The 23,738-nt window shown below is 58.6% G+C and overlaps 2 protein-coding genes across 3 annotated transcripts in view; both read left to right on the top strand.

The window, feature by feature from the left end:
- The window catches only part of SIN3B (SIN3 transcription regulator family member B), a 36,312-nt gene extending 21,205 nt beyond the window's left edge, over positions 1-15,107 (top strand). For both annotated transcript variants that reach the window (XM_037029028.1, XM_037029029.1), the window contains 11 exons: positions 303-510; positions 1,333-1,449; positions 2,774-3,012; positions 3,677-3,860; positions 5,911-6,559; positions 7,049-7,218; positions 9,797-9,970; positions 10,583-10,675; positions 12,146-12,240; positions 12,954-13,158; positions 13,323-15,107. In XM_037029028.1, coding sequence (XP_036884923.1) covers positions 303-510; positions 1,333-1,449; positions 2,774-3,012; positions 3,677-3,860; positions 5,911-6,559; positions 7,049-7,218; positions 9,797-9,970; positions 10,583-10,675; positions 12,146-12,240; positions 12,954-13,158; positions 13,323-13,553 — 2,365 coding nt within the window. In that variant the 3' untranslated portion in view covers positions 13,554-15,107. The remainder of the gene's footprint in view (positions 1-302; positions 511-1,332; positions 1,450-2,773; positions 3,013-3,676; positions 3,861-5,910; positions 6,560-7,048; positions 7,219-9,796; positions 9,971-10,582; positions 10,676-12,145; positions 12,241-12,953; positions 13,159-13,322) is intronic.
- A 4,809-nt stretch (positions 15,108-19,916) lies between these two features.
- F2RL3 (F2R like thrombin or trypsin receptor 3) lies at positions 19,917-21,886 on the top strand. Its single transcript, XM_037029031.1, has 2 exons — positions 19,917-20,204; positions 20,474-21,886. Exons 1-2 carry the CDS (start codon positions 20,096-20,098, stop codon positions 21,541-21,543), a joined length of 1,179 nt encoding a protein of 392 aa, XP_036884926.1. The 5' UTR covers positions 19,917-20,095; the 3' UTR covers positions 21,544-21,886.
- The last annotated feature ends 1,852 nt before the right edge of the window (positions 21,887-23,738 follow it).

Genomic DNA, 23,738 nt, shown 5'->3' with positions numbered 1-23,738 from the left:
TCGGCCCTGGTGCTTCCAGTGAAGGACCCAGCTTCTGCCAGTCTAGGTTTTCTTCTCCAGTGGGTTTCAGGGCCGTCCTGCACGTGGTGGGGCCTGGCTGGTGACGGAGTTTTGGGGGACAGATCTATTCTCAGGTGGGACTGTTTGCACATCTGGTATTAGGTTCTGCCTCTTGCCTCTCCTCCCTGTCCTTGTATTCTGACCATCTGTGACCACGAGTGTCTCTACGGAGCTGTTCTGAAATCTCTAGATCACTTTCAGAAAGCCCCAGGGGTGCCGACCACCTGTCTTTATTTCTAAAGGAAATTTCCAGAACTCTTTGCACAATTCAAGTCCTTCCTGGGAGTGAAAGAGCTGTCATTCGCCCCGCCCATTAGCGACAGATCTGGGGATGGAATAAGCCGGGAAATCGACTACTCATCTTGCAAGCGCATCGGATCCAGCTACCGGGCGCTCCCCAAAACCTACCAGCAGCCCAAGTGCAGTGGGAGGACGGCCATCTGCAAAGAGGTAGCTCCCCAGGGCTGTGTCGGCCCGTGATGCATGCCCCCCTAAAACACCCAGCACTCCCACGTGCCAGGTGAAAGACCGCATGTCAGTCCCCCAGATGTTGGATGATGGATGGTGCCAGGAGGTGGCAGATACCTGAGCAGAGATGACAGTTTCATACCCTGGTGGCAGTTTTGGCAAGCTGCAGCACCCACAGCCCAGTATGGCATTTGGTGTATTTCTCCATCGTTTTGACTTGGGTTTATTTCGGCTGTAAGCCTGCGTAGTCCTGGGCCCACCAGCTTCAGTGAGGCCCCACGGCACTCGGCAGTCAAACGCTCCGCAGGCTGCCAAGTGCATAGACCGTTACCGTGCACCCAGAACTTGAGGGAGCCTGCTGGGCTCCCGGGTATAGCCGGGGGTCAGCAAAGAGTGGCCTGTGGGCCAGACCTTAGGCTGGAGCTGGCCCTCTGGTTGTGTTTGTCAATAAAGTTTTACTGGTGCACAGCCATGCCTTTGATGTCCATGTTGCTGGTGGCTATTTTAGTAGGACTCAGAGTTGAGTGGTCCTGGCAAGTCTGCACAAGCCCATAAAACCTGAAATATTTGGTATCCAGATTTTTACAGAGAAAGTTCGCAGATCTCTGAAATAGTGTGATTTGTTCCCCTTGATCAAAGTCATGTTTTCAGACCACTTTAAAATTAAGGTTACTATTTGTATGTGAGGGAGTGTACTGTGAAATCAGAATGCCATTACTTCTCATGTTTTACACTAGATAACACAGTGACCGGGTCTGGCCGTCAGGGCTTGTCGCCCAGGTAAAAGTGTTTCCTCTGGTGCAGGTGCTGAATGACACCTGGGTCTCCTTCCCCTCCTGGTCGGAGGACTCGACCTTTGTCAGCTCCAAGAAGACGCCCTATGAGGAGCAGCTGCACCGCTGTGAGGACGAGCGTTTTGAGGTGCGTGTGCTGGTGCTCCGGGGCCTCCCGGCGGCCCTGGGTCCTGGCCCAGATGGGGGTGGCTGTCCCCCTCCTCCACACCACTGCCCTCTCTCCCTTGCTCATCCGCCTGTCTGTCCTGGGAGGTGTCCTGACCCTGCCTAACCCCTCCGCGTCCTCTCAAGAATCAGGGTGCCAGCGCTTTCCAACAGGGGCAGCTCCGTGCGGGTCTCTTTCCTGCATTGCTTTCCTCTGGGCTGGCCGGGCAATATATTTGAATTTAATTACTTATTTTTAATGTAACTATTTGAATTAAAAATAAGTTCGCTTATTTTTTTTGAGATTTACTTATTTATTTTTTAAAGAGACAAGAAGGCAGGGCTAAGAGAGGGAGAGAAACCTCATTGTGAGAGATACATCACACACACCCGTTTGGGGACCTGGTCCACAGTCCAGGCACGTGCCCTGACGGGGAATCAAACCGTCAGCCTTTCGGCTTGAAGGCCGGTGCTTAATTCACTGAGCCACACCAGCCAGGGCTTAATTAATTTTGAAAATCAACTTAATTTTCTGGTGAGAAAGGAGGCTGAGGTCATCATAGAGTCACATGCAGCGTAAGAAATTGCACAGCATTCCAGGTTTCCTTTCCCCACAGTGACAGCTTATTAAACCCCTGTCAGAATATCACAGCCTGGTCAGTGACATTGGCACATCTGCCCAGTTGGACTGTATTTATGTGTGCATGCCTGTGTTTGTGTATGTGGCATGTGTGTGCACCTGTACCGTGCACGCACATGTGTTCCGCTCTGTGCGGTTTTCCCTCCTTTGGTGGTTCGTGTATCCACCACCACAGCCGAGGTAGCGGGTGGCTCCTCACCGTTAGCACCCTCGTTCTGCCCTCTGTCTGAACACCCCCCTCCTGGCCCCACCCAGTGCTGACCTCCACGACACTGACCTATGCTCTGTCTCCCTCGCTGTGTCGTAAATGGGGTGACACGGTATGTGCCCTTTGGGGATTGGCTCTCCCTGCTGCACATGCCCAGAGAGGTATCCAGGGATGAAGTGCACCACGGGTCCCTTCCCTTTTCTTGGCCGGGCAGAACTTGCCCTTTATGCCCCTAAAGGGGGTCAGCCAGCAATGAGCAGCCCATGGCTCTCAGTCCCTCAGTGCCGAGTCCTGCATTTGTGCCTCCCGGGGCTGGGCCCCAGCTTGGTAATCAGCCACGCTTGCTCCGGGCCCTATCTCCGAGTACCTGGCATCCCGAATGCTCTATCCAAGCAGCCCGGCTCCAGGCCGGGCCCCCCCAAGGGCCCCCCTAACCCCTTCCTGCTTTCCCCTCCATAGTTAGACGTCGTCCTGGAGACCAACCTGGCCACAATTCGGGTGTTGGAGAGCGTGCAGAAGAAACTCTCCCGAATGGCACCGGAAGACCAGGACAAGTTCCGGCTGGACGACTGTCTGGGGGGCACGTCCGAAGTGATCCAGCGTCGCGCCATCCATCGAATCTATGGGGACAAGGCCCCTGAGATCATCGAGAGCCTCAAGAAAAACCCTGTCACTGCTGTCCCCGTCGTCCTCAAAAGGTTTCCTTGGCTTCTGGCCCTCTGGAAGCTCGTTAGTGTTGTGGGTCACAGGTGCAGTCACAAGGCTGGAGGTGGGCGCAGCGGAGGTCCCTGGGGCCTCAGGCTGGCTCACTGAGCTTCCCAGTCTTCTTCCTCTTTCTGTTCCCTTCTCAGGAGGAAAGTGTGCTTAAAAGTCCAAGTCCCTCAGCCACCCACACATAATTAGATCTCACCATGAGGAGTGGGACCCGTAACACAGCTTGCCTTCCATGTAGAAATGTGTCTTAGCAGCCTTTCCACGACAGGGAACCGGTGTAAAGTGGCTGCCCTCAGTGCTGTGTTTGGCCCTGGGTGGTAGAGCTGAGCAAGGCCCACACCGTCCCTTCCTTCATGGAGTTCACAGTGGAGCCAAAAGCTGCAGGGAATACCGTCAGTGGCAGGAGCCAGGATGGGGAGGAGGTTGGTTCCACGGCATCAGTATTTGAGCAACCATGAAACCAGCCATGCTGGTCCTCCAAGGCCATGGCCCCCACCCTCCTTCCTTTAGTCAACACAGACAGGCTGGAGCTGGCTGTCCCAAGTTTGGGGCGCAGTGGCTGGACTGTGGGAGGAAGACAGGCTGGTCCTGTGCAGGGATGACACGGGCGTCCCTACGCTCTCCCTATAAGCCCCTCTGGCCCCGCAGGCTGAAGGCCAAGGAAGAGGAGTGGCGGGAGGCCCAGCAGGGCTTTAACAAAATCTGGCGGGAGCAGTACGAGAAGGCATACCTCAAGTCCCTGGACCACCAGGCTGTGAACTTCAAGCAGAATGACACCAAGGCCCTTCGCTCCAAGAGCTTGCTCAACGAGATCGAGAGTGTCTACGATGAGGTGAGGCCCTCCTCTGCCCCGGTCCCTGCGTCCCTGTGTCCCTGTCCCAGTGCTGGGGCGGGTTGGAGCCCTCGCCCTCATAGGGCGAGGGAGGCGTGTGGATGGATGGGCGTTTCTGGAGCACATAGACTAGGGCTGGTCAGGGGAGGACTGTTGTCAGCCGGAGCGCTGCCCGCGGCCCTCCCACCCCCTGGGGTGGGCCTTGAGGGACCTTCCTTCAGTTGTATGGCACTTACGGCTCTCCTTTCTCCACCGGGCAGCGTTTCAGCCCCCAGAGGGAACATCCCGTGTAACCCCTGCACATAGATCTTCCTATGAAAGTTTGTTAGCCAAATTTTAGCAGGGAGGACCGGGGACACAGGAGACCAGAGCACTGGGCCCTGGGGCTCCCCCTCCAGCACCCAGCAGTTGCACCATGCCTTCTTGCCAGTCTCAGAACGTCTGAGCTCAAGGGCCCTGAACCACAAAACTGAGGCAGGGCTGGCCTCTTGGGCTCTGAGGATCTGGACCTTTGAGAAATGCACACGGGGCGGCCTGGCAGGGAGGCGGAGACCACCGAGTGGCTGTCAGGAAGGTTGGCCAGAGCTCCAGGGAGTGGCACAGAAGGGGTTGCTGTGCCAAGGAGACAGACAGCGGCATCAAAGACTGACCATTTGCATGGGCTGATTGCTTATTGCTTGTATAAGCAACAAGCAGTCGTACCTTTCCTTACAATACAGAAGTTGAAGGCAGGGGAGCTGGCTATTGGGGGGTGCCCTGTCCAGAGTGTATGCTCTTCCCTGTCACTGGGCAGTGGCCCAGAAATCCTTCCCTCCTGCTTCCCTCTCCTGGGACAGCCTCTCTCCTGTAGGGCCCACCGCTGGCCCCTGGCTTTATCCTGCAGCCTGTCTGATCCCCTTATAGGGGACCTCAAAGCCTGAGTCACACCCCTATCCAAGGAGGTCTGTGGCACATTGTCAAATTTAGGGTGGTGATACAGCCCAGCAGACCCATTGCTCACCACTGAGTTCCTGGGCTGTGCCCCTGGGGGCAGAGAGGGTAAAGGCATTTGGCTGGTGAGGGCAGGGCACAGCGTGGAAAGCTTTGCCCCTATGTCCTTCCAATCACTAGTTCTGTTGGAGAAGCAAACTGTCATCGCCACCCCCTCACTGCCCTGCCCCCACCCCTGCCCCTACCCTCAGGACATCCCACCTACCAGGATGGCCCCCACACTTGCTTTTCCCAAGAGCCCAGCATCCTCCAGTGCACTCAGTCTGGAAGAAGCCATTGTCTTAAGGTTTTCTGGGAGAACGATCCTTGGCTAAAGACCGAGGGGTGGGTGAACCCAGGGCCATGGTTCTCCAGGTAGAAAGAGCAGACAGCTCACACAGAGGTTCTGCGCATGACAGGGCCACTTGGGCACCGCCCCCCCCCCCCCCCCCCCGAAGCATCAGAGGAGGGGCACTGACTTGGTGTTGAGGCGGGGGGCTGCAGGACCTCGTGCCGGGGACTGCAGTCCTCCACTGAGCAGTGGGAGGGCGATGGAGCTGGCTTTGCTCCTTGGGCCCAGTTGCTCAGGTCTCAGAGTGTTCAGAGCTGGCAGGTGAATGGGAACAGGCAGGTAGGGGAGGCTTGTACAAGGTGATAGGAGGACTGTGGAGGGGCTGGTGGCAGCTGGAAAAGGGGACAGAGGCAGGGTGTGGGCTGGGCACGAAGGGCTATGGAAGGAGATGGTTAACATGTGAGGAGTCTCCGGGCTTTAAGGCCTCGCTGGGCATCCACGCGTGAGTGTGGTGGGCTGGCCCAGGAGCACCCTGAGCCTTCCTCAACTTCCTGAAGACCTTGGACTGGGCAGCTCAGGTCGGTTGGGACTTGGTGGCAAGGGCCCTGGTCCTCTCATGTCGTAGACCTGTAGGCACTGCTGCGGCCTTGGTGGTGGGAGGGACAGGGGTTGGCCCCATTCTGGTCCTGGCTGTGGGCGATGAGACACCATTACAGCCCCTCAGCCTTGGGTCCCCATCTTGGGTTTTCCCAGTGGGTCGATTCCCACCTGACACCCCCCTGTCCCCAGCACCAGGAGCAGCACTCAGAGGGCCGCAGCGCCCCCTCCAGCGAGCCACACCTTATCTTCGTGTATGAGGACAGGCAAATCCTGGAGGACGCAGCCGCGCTCATCAGCTACTACGTGAAGCGGCAGCCGGCCATCCAGAAGGAGGACCAGGGCACCATCCACCAGCTGGTGCACCAGTTTGTGCCCAGCCTCTTCTTCTCCCAGCAGCTGGACCTAGGGGCGTCTGAGGACTCTGCTGACGAGGGCCGGGGGAGCCCCCAGGGGCAGAGCGGGGACCCTGGCGACCGGAAGAAGCCGGTGCCTGGGCCGCAGAGCAGCCCCTCAGAGGAGAAGGGGTCCTCCAGCGAGGGTTCTGCCCCTGAGCAGCAGCAGCAGCCTCCTCTGCTGCCACCGCCACCACCGCCACCACCACTGCCACCACCTCACAAGCCCGTGGATGACGTCTACAGCCTCTTCTTTGCCAACAACAACTGGTACTTCTTCCTGCGTCTCCACCAGACTCTGTGCTCCCGACTCCTGAAGATCTACCGCCAGGCACAGAAGCAGCTCCTGGAGTATAGGACCGAGAAGGAGAGGGAGAAACTGCTCTGTGAGGGGCGCCGGGAAAAGGGCAATGACCCCGCCATGGAGCTGCGGCTCAAGCAGCCTAGTGAGTTCCCCAGACCCTGCGAGAGCCCAGGGCTGCTGTGCAGGCGCTGGGAGACGGGTGGCAGCCTGTGTGGGCCCCAGGGTTCCAGTTCATAGCTTATAACCGGGAGTGCCCCCTTGTGGTTTTCTGACTTCATTTGAAATCATCGTTATCTGAGATGGGAAGTCACAGAATAGTGGCCTTGAGCGTGCCTGTCCTGCCCAGGCGGAAGCACCACTTCCGGCTGTGGTGCTCTGGTAGGACCAGGAAACCAGGATCGCCGGGCCACAGCCGCTTCTTGCCTGCCCTCCCCAGGCACGAAGCGGTGGTCTTTTCCCCCAGGCTGGGACACGTGAAACTCCTTACTGCCCAGTTACACTTCCATCCTGGAGTCTTGGGCCAACATTGGGAAGCCTGTGGTGGGAGACGGGGAACACAGAGACTCCAGGTTCACCCTGGCGGGGCCCTCATAGGGACGGCCAGGGTGATCTGGTCCCCGCCTGCCCTCAGGTGAGGTGGAACTGGAGGAGTACTACCCAGCCTTCCTGGACATGGTGCGCAGCCTGCTGGATGGCAGCATCGACCCCACGCAGTATGAGGACACGCTGCGTGAGATGTTCACCATCCACGCCTACGTCGGCTTCACCATGGACAAGCTGGTGCAGAGCATCGCGCGCCAGGTGAGTGTCGGGAGGCCCGACACGCAGGGCACAGCGCCTCCCCCAGTCTCCGCCAGCCCTCCCGCTTTGCAGACCGGCCCCTCTATCTCTCGGGCTGTGTGGGTAGCCCCGTGTCAGCCTCTTTCTCTCCTTTTTTTTTTTTTAAATCGAGGCAGAATTCACATAACATTAACCATTTTAAAGTGAACCGTTCAGTGGGATTTAGTGCGTGCACAGTGCTACACAACCATCGCCTCTGTGTAGTTCCAGAACATTTTGTCACCCTGAAGAGAGGCCCCGTCCCCATGAGCCCCAGAGCCCCTGCCCTCCACCATCCTGCTCTCTGTGGGGTCCCTGGCCTGACCTTTCACCCACGCGGAACCACGCACTGTGTGGTCAGTCTTTCGTGTCTGGCTCCTCAGCAAGATGTTTTCCCGGTTTGTCCGTGTTGTGTCATGTCGGAGCTTCACTGCTCAGTACAGCTGAGTCACAGTCCCGTGTGTGGACGGGCCACATCGTGTCCACCCGTCTGTCTGTGGATGGACGCCTGGGCTGCCGCCCCTTTTTGGCAGTTGTGGATATTGGTGCCATGAATGTGGATTTGAGTCCCCGCTGACAAGCCTTTCCTGAGGGTGGTGTGCCAGTGTGTGAAGACTCAGCCCACTTCGGGGCTGGGAGTGGATGTCAGTGACGCTCCCCAGCAGTCAGCGTCGTTGATGGTAGCAAAACACTGCCCACAGCCAAATGTCAAGGAGAGGAAACTAGTCAAATAAATAAAAACAGCAAAGCCCCAGACAGTTGGGTGTGGTCCTGGGACAGGGGTCCTGCTGGCGGTGTTTCCAGCTCGACTTTTGTTTCCTGATGGCCCTTGAAGGCTGTTCCCGTAAAGCGGAAGTGAAGCCAGGAAAAGAATGATGTCGTTACTCACTCACCCAGACAGTTGGTGGGAACATTCTAGAAAAGCCATTTCTTTCTAAGTTTGAGAAACACCTTGATGAGGTAGAACGTGTACACAGAAAAGATTGGCAGGCCTTCACACAGGAACAGCCCTCCTGCCCCGCCCCCCACCATGGTCACCTGTGGGTGGGGTAGGGTCCCTGCTCTCGAGCTGCTGCCAGTCAGGCCACGTCAGGCCATGTGATTCTGTGACATTCCTTTTTCCTGAGATGCCTGTGGCTCCTTCGTCCTGGCCTGTTCAGGGAACGAGCGCACATTGGGCCCTTGGAGCAGTGCTTCACACCCTCGGGCCGTCTGTGAGTTTCCTCCGCTCCCACCAGCTGCTGTGGAGGCTTCCGCTGTCCCTGGGGGTGTCCTCTGTCTGGCCTAGAGCTGGCTGTTGGATGTCTTTCTCATCCCTCCCTCCTCGGCCTGGGAGCAGGGGCCCTGATTGCGGTTTACATTGCGTTTCCCCCACGGCTCACGAGGTTGGCGCCTTTCTGTTCCTCTGTGGCCATCCGGAGGTCCTGGCTGTGGATCGCCCACCCATGTCGTCCTCCACTTTTCCTCACTGACGAGTACGAGGCTTTGAGTCTTCTGGTTACAAGGATGTAACCCAACTGACATCTCTGTTCTGACTCCTAACGCTTCTGTCTTCAGGAACCTTCCCGTTTCCCTCTGCCTCCTGGGCTGTGCTTCTGTTCCTCCCTGTCACCATCCACAGTCGTGGCCAGTGCGTCCCAGGGATGGGGAAGCACGCACAGGGCCTTGCACACATCTATGGGAGGCATTGACTGGGCAGTACCACAGGGCTCAGTGTTGAGTCTGCCCCCAACAGACCACAGTTCTGGGGAGAGCCAGGGCCACTAGGCCTTGCTGGGAATGCCCTGGACCAGCTGAGCACGGGGCCCCTGCGCACTGATAGCTGTAGCCCGCCTTGGGGGGATCGTGTCTGTGCCATTTGCCTCTTTTTTCATTGTTGTTATCAGCATTTCCTGTTTTCATAATAGCAGCCAGTGTTTTGGGGAACCTGCTGTGGGCCAGGCACTGAATGAGACCCACACGTCAGTGTGTTTGATGGTGTGACGCTCGGGGAAGGACTCAAGGTCCGGAGTCTGGCAGCCTGTTGCTTGTGGTGGGGCCGGCCCGCACCGGCTCCATCCAGCCTCGGGCCTCAGTTTTTTCCGTTAGTCCTTTTTCTTAAGCCTTACAGCTTGGATGTGTCTGTAGGAGTTACGGCACCTCACTGTTTGTAGCCGGAAACTGGGGACACATAGCCTCCCTCCCTCCCACACTTTCAGATAATGACCAGCCCCATTTTGGAGCACACACTTTTGTGTTCATTCTGTGTGTTTCCCAAACCTTAGCGGGGATTGCTGGCCCTTTCTAGTTTGGACTGGTCTGCTCTGCTTTGAACTAGTTTGCTCTTGTCTACCCTAGTCTGATTTGGTGTAGTTTTTTCTGCTCTGGTCTGCTCTGCACCCTCTGCTGACGTCACTCACTGCATGGCCCATCTGATCCCGGCCTTGATCTCCATGTGGTGGACTTTTCCGTATCCTCTTTGGGCGAGGTAGGGACTCCAGCAGAAGGAGTGCTTGGAGCCGTGCTCCCCCCTCCTGGGAGCACACACCCCAGGCACCCACCGGCTCTTCCTCCCCACCAGCTGCACCACCTCGTGAGCGACGATGTCTGTCTGAAGGTGGTGGAGCTCTACCTAAACGAGAAGAAGCGGGGCGCCGCCGGTGGGAACCTGTCCTCCCGCTGTGTCCGCGCTGCCAGGGAGACCAGCTACCAGTGGAAGGCCGAGCGGTGCATGGCTGACGAGAACTGCTTCAAGGTGAGAGGCCAGCCGTGCTCAACCCATGCGAGGCTGGGGTGCAAGGGGAATGCCTAGAACAAGAGGGGGCCTGCCATGGTGCTTGGGCGGGCGGCAGGACTAAGTGGAGAGTGGACTGCTGTGGCCAGTCTGGTGATATGCACCTCCTTGCCCAGGTCTCCAGATGCCAGCCCTGGCCTCTGAGGGCTCCCCAGGGCCCATGAGGTGGGCGGCTAGCGCGTTTTTCCTAGAAGAAAGATCTAGGCCCAGAGGCTGTCAAAGGGGGCTCATTGACCTTTCATCCTTGTGCTATGTCTGCTTGGGCTGTGCCCCNAGGGGAATGCCTAGAACAAGAGGGGGCCTGCCATGGTGCTTGGGCGGGCGGCAGGACTAGGTGGAGAGTGGACTGCTGTGGCCAGTCTGGTGATATGCACCTCCTTGCCCAGGTCTCCAGATGCCAGCCCTGGCCTCAGGGCTCCCCAGGGCCCATGAGGTGGGCGGCTAGCGCGTTTTTCCTAGAAGAAAGATCTAGGCCCAGAGGCTGTCAAAGGGGGCTCATTGACCTTTCATCCTTGTGCTGTGTCTGCTTGGGCTGTGCCCCTGGCGTCAGGCTTTGCCTCCCACCTTCCCTAGGTGATGTTCCTCCAGCGCAAAGGGCAGGTAATTATGACCATTGAGCTCCTGGACACTGAGGAAGCCCAGTCGGAGGACCCCGTGGAGGTCCAGGTGAGGACCAGGGACCCGTGTTCTGTGCCTTGTGCGCACTGTGGGGGCCGGGTGGCCACAGGCACAAGCACAGGCCACACGCTCTCCATGGGGGCCTCAGAGGGGCTGGAGTTGCAGACAGCTCTTCAGGAGTCCAGGGTGTGGCCCAACACGGGAGGGCCTGGTCACTCTCCCCTAAACCCTGCCTCCTGGCTCCTCCCACTGTGGTGGCGGGCGTGGTCACTCCCCTGAACTGTGCAGCCTCTGTACTCCCTGCACGTGAAGCTCAGGACTCCCAGTTCCCGGCCTCAGTCACCAGGAGGACCCCTTCCTGGCCCATGCTCTGAGTCACACGTTCCTCTAGATTAGACACATTCCAGTGTCTCTACTTTCTGTCTATACAAGGACACCAGATGTTGGATTTTGGGGCTCACCTTACTCTGGTGTGACCTCACCTTAACTAGGTAGCATCTGCAAAGACCGTTTTCAAATGAGGTCACATTCACAGGTGCCAGGACATTGGACTTGGGCATGTCTCTCTCAGGGACTCAATTCAACCCTCAAGAGTGAACAGCTCATCCCAGTTTACCTAGGACATTCCCAGGTCTTATCACCAGAAGTGCCACATCCCAGGAATTGCTCATTCTCAGACAAACAATGACTGTCAGTCCCCTGACACTTAGCTGTGTCAGAACCTATTCTGGGGTCAGGTAGCCTGTAACCAAATAAGGAAGGACACCAGAAAAGTAGCATTTCTGTTGCTGCCTTTTTGACCTTGAGTCACACAGCCAAGATCTGTGGACCAGCAGCCCTGGAGCTTCGTGTTGGAGAACCGGGAGGGTGTGGTAACACTGGTGCACTCACACCACCGGGAACAGGGCCGGTGCCCACCCGACGCTCCGCACAGCCCTGGGGGCTTCTCTCCTTGCCCCACTTCAGGACTCCCCACGCAGGAAACTCTTCTCATGATGAGTGAGGTGGGGGGAGGTCTGCATGCCTTGCACCTTATGGAAGTTTCCAGCTCATGTCTGTAGGAGCCTGTGGCTTTAACAGGGCGGTGAGCAAATGAAGCGTCATTGGACACTACCAGCCACGCCCACCTTGGGCCTGCCTGGCCCCTTCCAGCCCCACCTTTCGTTCACTTCCACCTCTGACTTGTCTTTCCCTCTTTCTACTCTGTGTCCTGATGTCCACTCCTGGACCCCACTTCCCTCCATGTGGACTCCCCACTCCTTTGTGGACCCACCCACACGGCGCCTGGCCATTATGCAGTAGGGCTTCTCCAGCTTGGCACACAGTGCCACAACTTGTCAGCTTGTAGCTGGATGTGCGCGTCCTGCCCCAGCGGCAGTCGGGCGTTCCCATCACACACAGAGTCTTGTGCAGCCCGGGTGGGGTGTGGGCATCTTCCCCGGGGGCCCTGAGTGTAGAGTCCTGGCTGAGAGCCCTTTATGGGGAAAGTCACAGCCATGTCTCCCTCTGTCCCCCCAGCACCTGGCTCGATATGTGGAGCAGTATGTGGGGACCGAGGGTGCATCCAGCTCACCCACCGAGGGCTTCCTCCTGAAGCCCGTGTTCCTGCAGAGGTGAGAGGAGCCGCAGGGAGGCCCGTGTCTTTAATTGAGGCCAAACGACGGTTTTCTGTCTGGGAACACTTACTGGGTGCCTAATGTGTGCAAGGTGTGGCCCTGCCCCCCTGAGGTCTGGGATAAGCAGACCAGTAATCCCAGGACAAGGAACGTAGGAGGGGGCTGCCCTGCCTAAGGGAGCAGAGGGCCTGGGAGGAGGGGGTAACAGCCTGGAGAGACAAGCTGCTGGAAATAGCAGCTATCAGGCCAGAGGCAAGAGCACCACCGTCCTCAGACCCAGGACCAGGGACCAGGCCAGGACAGATCTGGTCTCAGGCCAGGTTGAGACAGTGGACTTTAGGATCAGTGGGGGCTGTTGGTGGGTGTTTAGATTTGAGTGGGAACCCCTTGCCAAGTGGGGACCAGACTGAGGGTGGGGTCTCAAGCCCACTGATGAGACAGAGAGGAAACCAGATCTGGGAGAGTGGAAGCAGGGAGGGGAGGTGCTGGATGAGGGGACCCCGCTGTTGGAGGGACATAGGAAGCAAGTGAGAGGAGCCAGCAGGGCTGGCCAGGTGGCCCCCAGCCTGGGGTTGCCAGCACCCCTGTGTTGTGTGGGGTTGGTTTTCACTGGGTTGAAGGGTTTGTTTTGCTTTGATTTACATCGCCCTGGCTCTTAGGGAATCCAGCCAAGGATTTCCTGGTTTGCAAATGCTCCTCTGACCCCCCAGGAACCTCAAGAAGTTCCGCAGGTGGCAGTGCGAGCAGGTGCGGGCCCTGCGTGGTGAGGCCAAGAGTTCCTGGAAGCGGCTGGTGGGGGTGGAGAGTGCCTGCAACGTGGACTGCCGCTTCAAGCTCAGCTCCCACAAGATGATGTTCATCGTGAACTCCGAGGACTACATGTACCGCCGAGGCACCCTGTGCCGCGCCAAGCAGGTGCCTCGTGCCCTGTCCTGGGAACTGTGTTTAGCCCACAGCCTGCTGGGGGTGCCTTGGCCCCTGTAATCTGGTCTGTGGCCATCTAGGAGGGTCCTGGGTCCAGCTCACAGCTGGCTGTGGACACCTGGGTCTCTTGACTCCACCCTTCCCTCTGCCGGCAGGTGCAGCCCTTGGTCTTGCTGCGGCACCACCAGCACTTCGAGGAGTGGCACAGCCGCTGGCTGGGGGACAACGTGACCGTGGAGGCAGCCAGCCTGGTGCAGGATTGGCTGATGGGCGAGGAGGATGAGGACATGGTGCCCTGCAAGACAATCTGCGAGACGGCCCATGTGCACGGCCTGCCTGTGACTCGCTACCGCGTGCAGTACAGCCGCCGCCCTGCGTCCCCCTGAGGCACCCAAGCAGCCACCACAACATGCAGTTTGGTGTGTGTACTTCCTCAGCCCAGGTGTCAGTCAGGGGCACTTTCATGAACTACGTGAGGGAAGGAGAGCACCCCCAGCCTTGCCGCTGCAGGCTGCCAGCTCCAGGGTCGGGGGCTCTGTTGGCTGCAGCCCCGCGCTACCATCCCTCGCAGCTCCCCAGCTTCCTCCTTTGGGCTATTCCTGTGCCAAACCCAAAACCCCTGCACTTGAACTTGAGGCTCAGTCCCCAGCAGAAAGGGGAGGATCCTTGCACTGCCTGATGACAAGCAGGTGTGTTCATACACCTGCCAGGTGGGGCCACACAGGTCATTTTGTGCACGGGGCATCTAGGTAAGTCAGTGACAAGCCTTGTGAGGACACACAGTTGGGAAGAGTTGCCATTGAAGGAATTGGGCCAGGGACTTGCTTGAAAAGTGTGTCCTTCAAGTGGTTTTGAAACCTTCTAGAAACTTCTCAAGCTGGGCAGTGCCTGTATCTGACAATGTGGACATCAGCTGGTGCTCAGGTCCTTCTCATTTTATAAGCAGTATAAGCCCTTTCTGCTAGGCGTGGGGTGGACAGGGGGCACCAGAAGACCCCATTATGGAAATCAGACACGCCAAGCCCTGTGTTGATCCAGCAGCCGGCCTCTGGGTCTGTCAGGGACGGGACTCACCCCGACACTCCCACCATGCCCAAGTGGCCCACACTGGGAGGGCCTCAAGGCAGGATTCTGTACCTAAGATGGACGTTCTAGAAATAACAGACGCACACGTATTTATTCCTTTACACCCTCTTAGTGGTTGTAACTTTCGCAACAACCAGGTCCCGGGGCTCTTGGGGAGTGAGAGTGCACCTCGTGCCCACCCCACCGCTGCTGTTCCCACAGCTGCCACCCGGGGAGGGCACATGTGTGGGGGCTGAGGCAGCACGTAGAGGCCTCCAAGGCTGTCTGTGCCACGAACACCATGCAGCGTGGGCTCGCACCAGCTCTGCGAACTTCCTGCCCCAGAGACGCCCTGGCAACATTGTGCTGAGAGTGTGCTCTGCTAGCTGGTGGGAGCAAGCAGTCCCTGAGCAGCCTCCTCCCCACCACCCACAGTGCCCCCCGTCCTGCAGCCGAGCTGTGCCAAACCCACCGCACCCACGGTGGGGACGTGTTTCTAAAAGGTACCTGTGGAACTCAAGGTTTGTGAAGCCTTTGACTCTAGGGCCAAAGCCCACGTGTCCCCCAGGGTCTCCCTGCCAGCGTATTTTCAAGTGTAACCCAGGCACTTTGTCCAAACCCTTGTTTTGCAAGAAGGGAACTACCACGACTCCTGGACCAGCCCCTTCAGGCCGCCCCTCCATGCCTCAGTGGGGCCAGCGTGTTGGCCAGCTCCCCCACAACCCCTCCCCTGCATGCTTCTAGGCAGCCCTTGCGTTTCTGAAGAATTTCTGTTCTGGGGCCTAGACTTCCTTTGCAGCTGTTTTGACTGTAGTCTCCTTTTCTATTTATTTGCACATTAATGTTAAAAATTAAATATTGACCTGAAGCTGTGATATCTCATCCATTTTTTTCCTGCGAGCAAACCCTAGGGCGGTCCCCCACTCCACACCCCACCCAAGCTGTGCGTCCCGGGCACCCACACCGACAGGGAGCGGCTCCGGGCACCCAGTGCTTCCCAGACCTCGCCTGCAGAGCCGGCAGCTTCCTGCACAGGAGGTCACACTTCCCTTGGGGCGGTGCTCTGCCCCTATACCAATACCAGTGCATGTTCTAGAATACTCTTCCCAATCCAGGTTTTATATTCGTTAGAAATGCCAAGTGTTTCCTTCTAGCATTGTGCATCAAAGCCAACTTAGGGGCCTGGGGTTGTCTGAGCTTTCTCTGCCTGAGGCCGGGGGGCCGTGGAGGGACGTGGGGCCCCAGGGTGGGTGGACTTCTCTGGGTCCCCCAAAACCACCCTTCTACCTCACGCTTCTCCCCCCATCACCGTCCTCTGAACGTCTCTGGGATCTCCTCCCTCCCTCACCTGCGCCCACTCCTTAAGAATGGGGTTGCCCACACCTGCTCAGGGGTCTCTTAGCTGACACCTCTGCTTCTGCAGAGGCACCTGCTGCCCCGTCCGGCCGCACCCTGTACCTCCCCCTCCCCTCAGCCCTGCCAGTGCCCACACCAGGCTTCCCCTGTCAGGTTCCTGATCTCAGGAGGCACTGCCCTGCCACCTGGCCAGTCCTCTACCAGGAGTTGAGTGACCTCCCAGGGACCCTTCACCCCATGTGTATCCCCCCCACACATGTGCTGCCCCTGATGGTGCCCACCTGCCCCTCCAGAGGGTCAGGGGTAGCAGGGAACTTAAAGGCTTGTTCTGTGTTAGATTCCTCCTACCCTGGAGCTCAGACTGCCTCTGCCCACGCACCGCCCTTCCTCAGTCTGCAGCACTGGGAGGGAGGCCTCCACCTGCAAACAGTGCCTGCTGCAGCTCCCTCTAAGAGCAGAATGAGAGGGGTCCGCTTGTGGTGGGCAGAGCTCTGATAGGGCTCCAGCCCCCCCCCCCCCCCCCCTCGGNCAGCCCCCCCCCCCCCCCATGGACATCCCCACTAGTCCCTGCCCTCAAGTGCCCTGTGACTGGTCAGGTTGCTAGAGAGCAACTGAAAAGATGGTCTTCTGCTGGCCTGGAAGAGAGCAGCTCCATGTTGCGGAGGGGACGTGACCACTGCCGATGAGGGCCTGGCCCTGGAGGGAGACTAGCCTGCTGCCTGGACTCCTCACCCTGGGAAGCACCAGACCTTAAGGACCCTTTGTCCCCAGCCACTGGGGATGAGGCCACAGTGAAAGATCAGCCCGAGTTCACACAGCAGCCCTCCTTCCGCATTACCTTGCACCCCCATGTACCTCTTCAGGTGCAGGAAGGGAAGCTGCGGGCCCAGGTGGGCTGCCCCCCACCCCAGTGTGGCAGAGAGGGGCTGTGTGCTGCATTGGGGGTTTGGGGGGCAAATAACACTGTTATTAGAGGAGCGTTTGTCTTGCTGGCTGTTTGTGAGGTACAGCCAGGACTTCGCACCTGATGTCCTGGCTGAGAATAAGGCTGATTGTCATTCTGAAAGGCAAACGCACGGAGAGTTAGTCTCAGGAGGCCCCTGGTGGGCGTGGGGCTGGTAGGGGTAGGAACGTCCTGGTAGGAGCCTGCAGGCACTTGGGTGTGGGGGGAGGACTCCCTGAGCGAAGGCCTCAGGAATCCCCGCTGTGCCCAGCCCTCAGTTCTCGGGCCCTCTCCCTGGGTGTGGGCGCTCCGGCCTCGGTGCACGGACTCAGATTTGGGGCCTGGGGAGGAAGTACAGGGCCACCTGGGGTTGGGAGAGCCAGACTTCCAACCCCAGCACCTGGCAAGATGGGGTCACCACCGCCGCCTCTGGGGTCACTGCAGTGGGGTAGCAACCCTGCTGACAAGGCAGGGCCCAGCCCAGGGGGAGGGGTGGGGAAGGCACACAGGATGCCCGTCTGGTACCAACATAAAGAAAACAGCACCTGCAGAGATGGCCACGCCGCGAAGTGTTGCAGTAGAAGGCCTCGCAGACCCCACGTCTCCCACTGCAGGGGGAAGGGGCGGGCAGGGGGAGGATCCGCCTCCCAGGCTGCTGGCCAGGCTGGAGGCTGAGGGACTCCGGGCTAGTGCCTGAGTCCAGCCTGTTGGCCATTTTTTCATCATTTAAGAAGTTTTAGATTTTGGTAAATAAAATTTACCACATTGACCATTTTATTTTAATATTCACCTGAGAATATGTTTTTATTGGTTTTAGAGCCAGAAAGAGAGAGAAACATTGATGTGAGAAACAACCCTGTGTTGCCTCCCATAGACGGACGCCCTGACCTGAGATTGAACCCAGAAACCTAGGTGTGTGCCCCAACCGGAATCGAACCCACGGCCATTTGGTGTACAGGACAACACTCCAACCAAGTGCACCATCCAGACAGGGCCCACGTTAACCATTTTTAAGTAGACAGTTCAGTGACAGTGAGTATTGGGTTGGCCAAAAAGTTCACTTGTTTTTTCTGTGCGGTGGTTCTGGCCGCGCTCGGTTGTCTTGAACTCCACTCAGAACAACTGTGTGGGAGTGCGTGTTGTGGCGGCTGTCATATCTACGTGCATTTAAAAAACCACCAAAATGGCTGAACTTTTGTGCAGCCATTTTAATAGTGAAGATGGAAGAAAATAAGCAACATTTTCAGCATATTATGCTTTAGTATTTCAAGAAAGGTAAAAACATAACGGAAACACAAGAAAACGTAACTGTGTGTAGCGTATGGGGAAGGTGCTGTGACTGATTGAACAACGTGTCAAAAGTTTGCAAAGTTTCCTGCTGGAGACTTCTCGCCGGAGGATGCTCCACGGCCGGGTGGGCCAGTTGAAGTTGATATTGACCAAATAAAGACATTAATTACGAACAATCAACATCCTACCATGTGGGAGATAGCTGACATACTCGACATATCCAAATCAATAAAGTTATCGATGAAAATGAAAAATGTGTCTTTTATTTCACGGAAAAAACCACACGGGCTTTTTGGCCAACCCAGTACACTCCCATTGTTGCGCAGCCCCCACACCATTCCTGCCCACGACTTTCCCATCTTCCCCCACCAGACAGTAACGCCCCTCCCCAGGCCGCGGCACCCACCACCTACCTCCTCTCTCTATGGACCCGACTCTGCTAGAAACCGCATGTAAGTGGGGTCACCCGGTATTTGTCCTTTCGTGTCCGGCTTATTTCATTCAAGGTCCATCTATGTGGCATGTGCCAGAATTTCCTTCCACTTTGAAATGACCTTCCTGCTTTTTTTTAAACATAAGTTTTTATGGAAAGCAACACATGTATTGTACAAAGAAGCATGTGGGGAAAAGTAGAGGTAAGTCCCTCTCCACAAAGGCAGCTGCCCCAGGGTCCCCAGGGGAGGGAGGTTAGCACCCAGTTGGGACCGATGGCAGCCTGCACCTCTGCCTGCCCCATCTGGGGTCCCTCCATCTCCTGGCCCAGTGCTGTCTTCAAGGAGGGGGCGCTGCCAATGGGCACCCCCTGCCCTGCATTGTGGGTAACGCCCCCTGTGCAGATGCACTCCTTCGCGGGGGTGTCCACCGTAAATTCCTAGGCACAGAACTCCTGGGTCAAACTGCCCTCCTTGGGGGCACCTATCTGCCCTGGTCCAGCATCACCAGTCACCAGCTTTTCCTGCACAGGCTTCCTGCAGGGTGGCAGGGTGGCCCCATCCCAGTTTTCCTGTGCTGAGGGTATCATCGGTCATGCGCTACCCAGAGGCATGGGCCTGGCCGAATTAGTCCTTAGTGGAGACTGCTCAGAAACGGGGACAGCTCCTGGCTGAGACCCCTGTCCAGTGCAACTGCGCCAGGCCTCTGTCCCCCTCACGCTGGGGCTGGGGGGCAGGGACCTCAGCGTCCCAGCCTTTGGCCACACTGACTGCCCACATTGCTCAGTCACTTCCTGTGGTTGACCAAGGCCGAGAACCCCCAGTTCACAGCTCCCCAGGGCAGGACTTGGAGGCCTCTCTAAGCCCTGGAGGGGAATGGGAGGGTTGTGTGCAGGAGAGAGGCGTACCCCTCTCTGAGTCTCAGTTCCTTCGTCTGCACAGTGGGCCCCCGTTGGAATGCAGGAACGTGGAGGGGCCAGAAGAAGGAGGCCCCCGGGACGTGGTTCAGGTGGCCTCCTGACCTGGGCTGGCCTGGCGGCCTCCCTCGAAGGCTCAGCTGAGGCTGTGACCGTCTCTCTCAGCCATTCCTAGGGCCCCAGGCTGAGGTGGGGCCAGGGCAGAAGCAGAAGGAGATCCCAGAGGAGGCAGCACCAGGCTACCCTCACATAGTCCTCGCAAGGCCACAGGGCCAGTGGCTCTGGCTGAGGCCCACACCTCCAACCGGACTCACAAGGCCCCTTTCCCCTCTGCGCCTCCCTTTGCGCCTTCCAAGGAGTCACACTGGGGCACCACTGAGGGAGCAAGAAGGTGGGGTGGCCCCCACCGAGATCTTAGGGGCTTGGGTGCATGTGTGAGGGTTGGGGGGCCTTCACCGGCTCTGACCTATGACCTGGAAGGCAGGACTCTAGTCTTGCCCACCAGTGACAAGAAGTGGGTGTGAGGAGTAGCTTCAGGAAGGGCCACGAGCTCCTGATGGGGGACGTGACCTAGAGGCTGGGCTGCCGTGAGAGCTGTGACTGGCCGGCAGGAAGTGCTCACTTGGCCCACAGAGGCTTCCTGGGCTGGTCAGGGGCTGCTGCCCCAGACTTCCTCCCCCACCTTACTTGGGTCTCACGAGGCACCTCTGCCAGAAAAAGTGGCCCTGGCTACCAGGCTGCCTCAGGTCATCCGTGGGCCTCCCACAGGCTGGCTGGGGGCAGGAGCTGGCTTATCTCACTGGGTCCTGTCTCTTCCTTCGCCTGAATTCAGGAAGCTGGCGGTGGGGGTCCGGCAGACAGGAAACCCAAGGCCAGTTGGCTGAAGCCCAGAGAGCCCAGAGCAGCCAGCCCCTAGCCCTGATAGCATGTGGGTGCTCCTGCTGCTGTGGCCCCTGGCACTGGGGTTCAGCCCTGAAAGTGGTACCCAGACCCCCAGTGTCTACGACGAGGACGAGAGCACGGAGGGAGGAGACAGTGAGTGACTCCAGGCGCTGCCTGGGGACTGCGGGGAAGGCACCATGGATGGGCAGGAGGGGACTACGGGCCCTCCAGCTCATCCCCAAGCCCATGAGGTGGGGGTTTCCATTGCATGTCTAGCTCTGTCCCACTGTCCTGGGGGCTCCTGGGAGCCGGGGCCTGGACTGCAGCCCCTGGGGGCGGGTACCATCGAGCAGGAGAGACCGGTTGAAGGGCAGGGGATGCCGCCTGGGTTCTCAGCACCTCCACCCACTTCCCTCCCTCAGATGGCACGTTGGGACCTTGGACCCAGCCCCAGGTGGCCACCATGTGCCCATCCGTCCTGCGAAGCTTCCCCAGCTGGTCCTGTGCCAACAACAGTGACACTCTGGACCTTTGGGACAGCTCGCGGGCGCTGCTGCTAGGCTGGGTGCCCACCAGGCTGGTGCCCGTTCTCTACGGGCTGGCCCTGGGGGTGGGGCTGCCTGCCAACGGCCTGGCCCTGTGGGTGCTGGCCACGAGGGTGCCCCGGCTGCCGTCCACGGTGCTGCTCATGAACCTGGCAGCCGCTGACCTGCTGCTGGCCCTGGCCCTCCCACCCCGCATCGCCTACCATCTCCTGGGCCAGCACTGGCCCTTTGGCGAGGCTGCCTGCCGCCTGGACACAGCCTCACTTTATGGCCACATGTATTGCTCCATGCTTCTGCTGGCTGCCATCAGCCTGGACCGCTACCTGGCCGTGGTTCACCCACTGCGTGCCCTCGTCCTGCGAGGCCCGCGCCTGGCCACTGGGCTTTGCGCTGTGGCCTGGCTGGCAGCGGCCACCCTGGCGCTGCCCCTGGGGCTGCAGCGGCAGACCTTCCAGCTGTCACACTCGGACCACATACTCTGCCACGATGTGCTGCCCATGGGTGCCCAGCTCTCCTACTGGCGACCGGCCTTCCTCTGCCTGGCCGTGGTCGGCTGCCTCCTACCCCTGCTGGCCATGCTGCTCTGCTACGGGGCCACGTTGTGCGCACTGGCCGCCGGGGGCCGCCGCTACGGCCACGCGCTGAGGCTGACTGCGCTGGTGCTGGCCTCCGCCCTGGTCTTCTTCGCGCCCAGCAACATGCTGCTGCTGCTGCACTACTCAGACCCAAGACCGGAGGCCTGGGGGGACCTGTATGCAGCCTATGTGCCCAGCCTGGCACTCAGCACCCTCAACAGCTGCGTGGACCCCTTCGTCTACTACTATGTGTCCACCGAATTCAGGGACAAGGTACGGGAGGCGCTGCTTTGCTGGGTGCCGAGCTCCTCCACAACCTCCAGGGAGGGGCGCGGCCAGGGGACCGGCACCTGGTCCTCCTCACTTGTGTGACAGCACCTCAGGTGGCAATGAACAGGGGTCACAGTGGGGTGAATAGTGTCTCCCCCAAATTCACGTCCACTAGGAAGCTCTTATGAGCTTGTTCGTAGACAGGGTCTGTGCAGTGGAATGAGTTAAAATGAGGTCCTACTGAGGTAGGCTCGGTCCTGAACCTTGTATGACTGATGTCATTATCAGAGGACATAGGACACAGGGAAGACCATGCAACCATGGAGTCAGAGATCATGGCCACAGCTTAGACACCAAAGGTCACTGGCAGCCACTGGAAGCCAGGAGAGGAGCCTGGGAGAAACTCCCTCAGGCCCTGCAGAAGGACCCAGAACTGAGGCAATAAATCACTGTTGTCTTAAACCACCCAGCTTGTGGTGCTTGGTTGCAGCAGCCCCAGGAAATCGAGACGGGGCCTAGATGCAGATTCCAGGCCCAGCTTGCTCCCTCTGATGTTGCTCTGGACCCACAGGAGAACCCACCCAAAGGCTCAGGCCCTCTCCCCGCCCCCGCCCCCTCCCACCGTGGCCCAGGCAGTAGGGGCCTGGTTAGCGGTTCCTGCCCTCCACCCCCAGCTCTTTACCACCTGCTCTGAACTGGGCAGGAGGAGGACACCACGTGGGGAAAGGCAGCTGCCACACCCCCTCTTCACACCTGAGAGCAGCACTGGTTGTCAAGAGCCACCGAGGCATCGACTGTGGGGGTCAGTGAACCTCCCAAGGCAGAGGGGCACGGGGTCATTCCCTGAACTCCACACTGGGCCTGCATCCCTGGTCCGGGGAAAATGAGCTGGGGCAGCCCTGGGACATGCACACATACACACACACCCCTGGGGAAGTGTAAGATCAGGGAAGTACTCCCATGGCAGTGGCCTGGTGTGCTGATGCACCAAGACGCCACCAACTGGGGAAGTTCTGAGTGGGGGTGCTGGGACTCCTCTGTAGGGGTGCAATTTTATACAAATGCCCAGGAATCTGATCATCTTGGGGTGTAGGCGTGCAGCCCCCTCCACCCCACCCTGCCCTAGAAGGTTGGGCCATCGAGGAAGGAACACAGGGCCAGGTGCCCGATGGGAATGGCTCCCCAAAGGCCAAAGCCTGCCAGTGACTCTGTGGAAACAAGCTTTTATTATGCCAGTGGCCTCCAGGGATTGAAAAACGGGGACTAGGCCAGTGACCTGCCCCTCACAGACTGCAGGGCCAGGGCATGGGAAATGGGCCGGGCACCACTTCAGGCCCTGGAGGGGTTTCTGAAATAAACACCTACTAGGGGTGGGAGGTGGGGAGACAGGTGGATTTGAGGACTACAAAAGGAAGGAATCAGAGCACAGCTGGAAGGTCCTGGCAGAAGGCAGTGCCGAGCATGTGGCTGCTGTGGGCACCCACTGCGGGCAGCAGAGGGGTGGTCCTCCAGGTGGGGTGCGGGGTCCAGGGGTTCAGGGGTTCAGGGGTTCGGCTTCGACAGCAGTAAGGTTCAGGTGCATCGGCCCAAGACTAAACGTCCAGGCCCCTCTGGGGCCAGACTAGGCGGAGGACGTGAGGACTCCCTGGAATAGTGCTGGCGCAGGTGAGGGTCTGGGGGCTGAGGAGCTGTCCTGTGTCTTGACTGGGGTCGTGGTCACCCAAATCTGCACAGGAGGAGAACCTGCAGACCCAGGCACAGGTGAGCGCACGAGAGCGCAGCGACAGAGGAATGAGATGGGCGGGCTGTTCGCATGTCAGCTTCCTGGTATCACACTGTGTTCTAATCCTGCAAGGTGTCGAGCGGGGAGGGAACTGAGGTCTTTGTGTTATTTCTTTTTCTAAGAAAAGATCGACTGATTGGTTGATTTTTGGAGAGAGGGAAGGAGCGGTAGAGAGAGGAGAGAAACATCCATCAGTTGCCCCTCAAGAGCCCCCAACCGGGACCTGGTCCACAAGCCAGGCACACCCCTGACCGGGAACTGACCCAGTGACCCCTCGGTTGGCAGGCCGCCAGTCAATCCACTGAGCCACCCCAGCCTGGGCTGTGTTATTTTTTACAACCCTGTGTGAACCTATGATGACCTCAGATTTAAAAGTTTAACAATCCCCCAAACAAAAACAAAAGCAGACCCCCTCAGAAGGCCCTGAGAAGAGCTAGCAGGTACAGAGGGGGAGGCAGTGCCTGGGAGCGTGCAGCTGTGCCTGTGGGGACTGTAGCACAAAGTGCGTGTGAGG

Source organism: Sturnira hondurensis, unplaced genomic scaffold (assembly GCF_014824575.4).
Source record: "Sturnira hondurensis isolate 20B ecotype Veracruz unplaced genomic scaffold, ASM1482457v3 Scaffold0020119, whole genome shotgun sequence".
In the NCBI taxonomy this organism is placed as follows: domain Eukaryota; kingdom Metazoa; phylum Chordata; class Mammalia; order Chiroptera; family Phyllostomidae; genus Sturnira; species Sturnira hondurensis.
This window is presented reverse-complemented; position numbering and strand designations above follow the sequence as displayed.

What these genes read in the sequence shown, in the direction of transcription:
- F2RL3 (XM_037029031.1), top strand. Translation starts at nt 20,096, where the DNA reads ATGTGGGTGCTCCTGCTGCTGTGGCCCCTGGCACTGGGGTTCAGCCCT. An exon ending in GAGCACGGAGGGAGGAGACA is followed by an intron (nt 20,205 to 20,473) that starts GTGAGTGACTCC and finishes TCCCTCCCTCAG; the next exon opens with ATGGCACGTTGGGACCTTGG.